The sequence below is a fragment of the Micrasema longulum genome, unplaced genomic scaffold (assembly GCF_059751315.1).
Source record: "Micrasema longulum isolate JH-2025_06_02 unplaced genomic scaffold, ASM5975131v1 h1tg001159l, whole genome shotgun sequence".
Taxonomy (NCBI): domain Eukaryota; kingdom Metazoa; phylum Arthropoda; class Insecta; order Trichoptera; family Brachycentridae; genus Micrasema; species Micrasema longulum.
Window position 1 is genome coordinate 269132 of NW_028278346.1, and position 6374 is coordinate 275505.

Genomic DNA, 6374 nt, shown 5'->3' on the forward strand with positions numbered 1-6374 from the left:
ATTATCATTTCAGTAGTTTCGGTAAGTCACGAAACAAAAAAAAATTTCTTAATTTTACTGTAGATAAAAATATTTGAGGGTTATGATTTGATAATATAATTTTTTATAATAATATTTTTCCTATTATAAAATATAAATTTTATTTTTGGATATTTTAAGCAACCCAATAGAATATATTATCAGGAATCTGTTTTTTTCATTTCCCCATAAGTCCAATGGTTGTTTTCAGCCCAACTTTAATGGGCATTACTTGGCTGGCACCTATAGAAATATTCTGTTTTCATAATAAGGATCTTCAGCCCTACGGGAAATTGGATACAATAAATGTTTTCTTGCGCGTGGTAAAAATTAATGCATTAAATTGTACGGCATAGTTTTCTCAAAATGTACAAAAAATAAAATATTTTAATAAAAACAAACTACTTTGAATGACGTCACTGATTCATATGAGTCAACCAATGATAAAAGAGTTATGGAAGATTTCCGGTTTGCTTGCTGTCAATTATGGGCAAAACTGATCGAGAATAAGCAGAAGAGAACCTCTGACGTCACATGCGGAGTTATTTTAGAAATTCAAAACTTAAAAAAATCATAGTGCTGATAATACAATATATAAAAATTTAAAAATATGGCCTAGTTTAATAGTCTATTAACAAATAAAAAAACCTCTGAACTTCCTCATTGTAGCAGAGATGTTAAATATAGCTTAGTTTATACAACGGATTTGTTTAAGTTTACATAAGTATAGATTCAGTTTTAAAGGCAGTAAGTAGTCTGGAATTTGAATTAGGTAAATATCCCATCAATGAGGATGTTCAGTGCTACTGGTAATTGGATATAAAATAATATTTTTTTACTCGCGGTTGCAATTGGAGCATTTAATTGTATGGCGATGTTTCTAAAAAATGTATGAAAAAATTAATTAAAATGGTTTTGATAAAAATAAACTACTTTAAGATGTCACAGGTTCTTGTAAACAATAACCAATCAATTATAACGTTGTTATGATAGATTTCTATTAACAAATAAATAAAACCACTGAACTTTCTCATTGTGTAAAAAAATACCATTTCATGGATAAGGAAAGTATTTTTAATTACTCCGGAATGTTGAGACTAAGAATTTTCACCAATGTAATATGTTTAAGGTGTAAAATTTCTCTAATGAAACAGTATTCAAATAGTAATCTAAGATTTTTGTAAACTGCATTGAAATAAAATATTTTGAGACTTTACATCTTAGATACACGTACCTATGTATGAAAAATAAGAAAACTTGTTTGGGCATCAATTATAGTTAAAATTATTAAAACCTTGAAATTATTTTTGTTAAATCTATGACAGATTTAATATAAATAATTTTTGCGTACATTGTGCACAATCCCCTAAAAAAACTGTATTTAAGTCAAAATCCTCTGCAGATTTTCTATGGAATTCTGTATTATTATTAGATAAGCATCGTCAAGCAAATATTCAAAAATGCTATTTAATCGGTTTGTGGTTGATAGCAACTTTCAATGTTCAATTAATTTCCAACCATTGTACAGTTTGAGGTTTATTTTCAAACACAAGTTTTCTTGAAAATAGTACTGAAATTTTTTAATATGTTGCCATCATTGGGCAATTTTATGGTACCACTTCCATGATATATCATTTCTCAAATTATTATTATTGTACTTTTAAAAAATCACTCTTTTCGCACAAAACCTTAGAAGAACAAAAATGGCATGTTTTAAAATTTTATACCATTAGATTTTAAAAATGTAAAAGCATAATATTTCATTTGTTTGATTTTATTTTCACTAAAATGTATTTATGCTTATTAAAATGTATATTGTAAAATAAACAATAGAGATTGGGCTTTCTTACCTAATTTTAAAGTTAAACAATGTTTTAATTGTATTTATTATCCAATACAATGTATATATTTATTTTAAAAAACATGTTTAGTATAATTTATTCAGTAGATACATTATTATTAGATAAAAAAAAAAGTATTTTATTCTGCCCACACTTTTAAAACTTTTATGTTTAAGCACTACAGCAGACCAAAGGTATGAAAATATTGGTGAATTACACAAAACTGAAATACTAATGAATCTAATCCGAAACTCCATGCATGAAGACAGTAACCATTTTTTTCTAGTTAAAAAAATATTTCAGGTTTTGTGATACCGATCATTTGCCATTGTCGATTCCACTATGGTCAACAAGGAAAAACATTGCAGATAGGCGCACTGCCAAATATTGCCTGCTTATAATTTACATACAGATTATAACAAATAAAAAGATTAAAAAAAAAAAAACACATTAAAAACAGCTTTAATTAATTAAGATTACTATCAATCAAGCCATTCGGTCATGTATGTGCAAGATTGAGGAGTGACAAGACCATTTATGGAGCACTTGTGGATTATTGGACATACGCCACATGGCATCCTCACGAATCCCGGAGAAGGAAGGAGAGATTGTATAGAACGGTAGAGACGATTGCCATCCGGTGCAACAGTTTTTTCAGCCTTTCCATCATAGACTAATGTATTGAGGATTGTCTCGAGATCTTCTATGTCAAGTGATACCTGGAATAAAAAACAATATTAAACTTTAGGGCCATTTTTTTTCTTGGAGCTAGATTTAAAATACAAATGTATCACATTGCTGTAAAATAATAGCATTATTTTTAATTATTCTAATAAATATAAGTATTTTTGTGAAGCTTATATTGATTTTAATGATTTAATGCACTGCTCAATTGATTAGTAGGTATATTGCATTAAATATTAAAATTCCACATTTGGTATAAAAAAAAATTTGACAGATGAATAAACGAATACTAGAATAATTAACCTTATATTAAGGTTCAACTGTCATAATAGATTTTAGTGAATGGATACATTTTAATGCTGTTTTTTTTTATCATGCATATATACCAAACCTTTTTTGCGATAAGAAAGAATCTCAAAATGCTATCAGTAACAAGGACAATGGTAAGCAAGCAAGAAGACGGTCTCCTATAAGATGGACCGACCAAACAAAAGGGGTCAACATTGAACACTGCCCTCAACAACTTGGCGTATTGTACACCTAGTGCCTGATATCCTCGAAGACCACAATGTTCAACATTGAGCAATATGATAAAGAAGAATACCAATCCACGTACTAATGTTTATTAAGAAACTTATCAATACCTAACCTAAGCGATATAAACATATATCGCATAATAGCAGTTATTTGAAGAATTAAACGTTTCTTAAAAAAAGTAAACAGTTACCTTGTAATAATTTTATGTTGTACGTATCTGAATATACATAATATATGAATATAATTCGCAAAAATGCAAATCGTTTTCTCACCTTACTTATTCCTAAATCTGTTATAAATTTGTGGACATCTTTTGCTGTGGCATATGCTAAATTTCTGGCTAAAAGGGGTCCGGATGGATTGTTTCTGGTATTTTCTGCTCGCTGTTGCAGAAATCTGTGACACTGTTGATTTAAAACATCTACAAATTCTGATTCAAAGTCTTGATCTTGGTACCAAGCACCGCCAGTTATAGACCGATCTGGCTCGAAATTATACAGCATGTAAACCTTCTTTTTTGAAGCCTGAAATACAAATAGTAGCCTGTAATAAAAGTGGTAAATTTGTCAATACTTAAGAAATAACCACAATACCAAAAATGTAAATGTTAGTCTTCAAAAAACTATAGAACAATTTAAAAAATTTAATTACTTCTGTTGTAACCTGAAATTTTGAAGTGAATTGCCTTATTAGGCCCTCCACATACACAGATGGTTTCCATATGAACAGTCGACGTAGATTTTTCACATATATATGTTTGATCAAATATCTGTCATTGTATAAAAATGTTTAGAGAGCATTATATCAAAAAAGCATCTTTAAGAGCATGGATATGGTACCAATCTTGAACTTACTCCGTATTCCTTCACTGTTATACAGGAAAACTAAAATAAGGTGAAAGCACTGACCATGCATATTTGATTGATCACACATGATTTTTCATTTACTTTGTGGAAAAACATTTATAATATGTTTACAATGAAAGCTTTTAAAGTTGTTTTTATTCACCGATGGATTGTAAAGAAAATATTAAAATTTACGCTAAATTACTACATAAATAATTGACAAACGTGCGTAGCAAAAAAAAAGTCTTTATAAGAAGCTCAATAAGTTTTTCTGGGTTATTATGTCGTGTGTTGTTCGTACAATTTACCGACGTTTCAGATCACATTATAGTGTCTAATATTTCTAGTCCTTATATTATCGCCCAAAAAAATGGCTTTGGCCGAACACCACATAGAAATGGGGCATAATTTTCTTTTGAGCTGATAATCATAGGGATACTAGAGTCACCAAACTCAATTGGTAAAAAAGGTGATCGAGATCTGGAAACATCCCGAAAATATAAACAGAGATGATGGGATGCGTTTAAAATCATCCTGGTACCCAGTTATAAAGAAATCACATAAAAGCGTAGACTGTGAAGCGCCACAGATTTCAAATTGACAAACTGTAGACAGCAACGACTGCGACACGGTACAAATTCTAAGTACTTATCATTACACATCTGTCTACACAAATAACCCTAATGATGGATGCTGTAATGCAATCCTAAAAATCCGGTAAATAATACGAATGAAACACAGCATAATAACCCAGAAAAACTTATTGTGCACTGAACGGCAGTGAAAATCTGAGAAGTTTAATCTTTATAAGAAGTTTTGGAAAGGGGCCGGCACTTTCATTATGCCACACATTTCTGAACTGTATCTGCTGACAAGCCTCTAAAATAGAGGCTTAGCGGGTTATTCCTTTAAAAAAAAAGTATAGGAACTGTTTACATGGAACAACTGTTTGTGAGTGAAATTAGTCTTATTTATATAAGGTAATTCAACAAAGATACATTCAAATACAGAATTGCAAGAAATAGATAGAATTACATTACAATTACAATAAGTTGTACACGTGTACGTAGTTCTCTTCAAAATGCCAAGCAGCTATACAACACCTTGGCATTTAAAATTATTTATTTTATTTGATCAAGAGATTTTTATTACGAAAGGCTTCACCTTTTTGCATTATTATTTAAATTTTACTTTAGTAAAACTTACATTGACACTTTTAACAGCTTTAATAAGTTTTTTGTTTTCTAAATTTTTCAATATTTTGTTGAGTTGCGTCATTATAAGGTTCGACTTAAAGCGAATATCTCTTATCCATATGCCTTTGTTTCCAGCTTCTTCGATAATTGAATAAACAACTTTTTCTTCATTGTCTGCTCCTTTTACTGGAGTTTTATTTGTTGGATCTTTTAACCTAAAATATAGAAATATATTACGAATAAGCAATTGTATTAAATATATATATTTCATTCTAATGGTTTAACAATGCATAGTTTTCATTCATGAGTTTTATTTTTTCCAACAAATAGATACACCACATTATTTCTTTAGAATTGGTATATTAGAATAAAAACAACATATAAGAATGAAAAATTTATGAAGAATTCTTTGATGATTATCATCTAAATATTTTCTTGAAAATCGTTTGATATAAATAAAATCGTTTTACATTGAAAAAATGCATACTACCTGTAAATAAGTACACCTCCTTGGTTGAATAGATCGAAGTTTCCCTGTTGTAATAATTTATTTATGATTGTTACTCTTTGACTGGCAGAAAGTTCTGAAATGTTTTGAGAAATGTCCTTATCTGATATTCCTTTCGGATTGCTTTGAGCTAATGCAATTATTTTTGATATTATCTCGGAATCGTCCATCTTCGTTTCGCTACTTCCAGCGTCGCTCATTTTGAAGGTCTGATTGTTTAATACTTTTGTATAAAGCTTTTTCTGAAAGAAAATATTTTTGAAAATGCTATTTATTTTATGGAAACCAATCAATCTAGACTTTGAATTACATTGAGGTTAGAAAAATCTGACAGTTGGATGACATTAGTCGATTAATCGTATGTTGGTTATATTGGTATCTCCGGTTTTCTGACGAAAAATATTTACACTTTGATTGAATTTAATTAGCACGTTAATTGAAATAGCATAGCATGTTAAACGCTATTGCTATATGCTAAATGATATTCCAGGATCAGAGAGTCCTTTATGAAAGGATTTTATTTTAAACATTCTTGTATCTCCAAATCAAAATGTTTATCAAAAATATTTTGAGTTTTTCCAAATGTTTGTAGACCGGCAATGAAACTTCCCTCTTGAAGAATTTGTGAAATATGGATGTTCAAAGATAGGCATAATGGTAAATGTTACTAATCTTGTAATGTGGCCGCTTAAACCAGTCAATTACAGGTCATAAGTCCTGTAAATGCCTAGACTTCAATATTCCC

At 29.5% G+C, this 6374-nt stretch overlaps 1 protein-coding gene across 2 annotated transcripts; it reads right to left on the reverse strand.

Annotated features, from left to right (window-relative positions):
- Positions 1–2309: 2309 nt before the first annotated feature.
- Polr3F (RNA polymerase III subunit F) lies at positions 2310–6020 on the reverse strand. 2 transcript variants are annotated; one of them, XR_015823668.1, is made up of 4 exons: positions 5612–6020; positions 5132–5336; positions 3353–3623; positions 2310–2578 (listed from the first exon to the last, which is right to left on the reverse strand). XR_015823668.1 is itself a non-coding variant. In XM_088233865.1 (4 exons), the coding sequence occupies exons 1-4, from the start codon at positions 5827–5829 to the stop codon at positions 2342–2344; spliced, it is 912 nt and encodes a 303-aa protein (XP_088089991.1). In that variant the 5' UTR covers positions 5830–6020; the 3' UTR covers positions 2310–2341. The 2 variants fall into 2 exon arrangements, 1 of the variants encoding a protein (XP_088089991.1); XM_088233865.1 differs by having other exon boundaries at positions 3353–3604.
- Between the last annotated feature and the right edge of the window lie 354 nt (positions 6021–6374).

Excerpts from the sequence above, each read along its gene's own strand:
- Polr3F (XM_088233865.1), bottom strand. The coding sequence starts at position 5,829 with ATGAGCGACGCTGGAAGTAGCGAAACGAAGATGGACGATTCCGAGATA. Across the intron at positions 5,337-5,611 it reads GGAGGTGTACTTATTTACAG|GTTAAAAGATCCAACAAATA; the intron begins GTAGTATGCATT and ends TCTATATTTTAG. Across the intron at positions 2,579-3,352 it reads CAGATTTAGGAATAAGTAAG|GTATCACTTGACATAGAAGA; the intron begins GTGAGAAAACGA and ends TTTTTATTCCAG.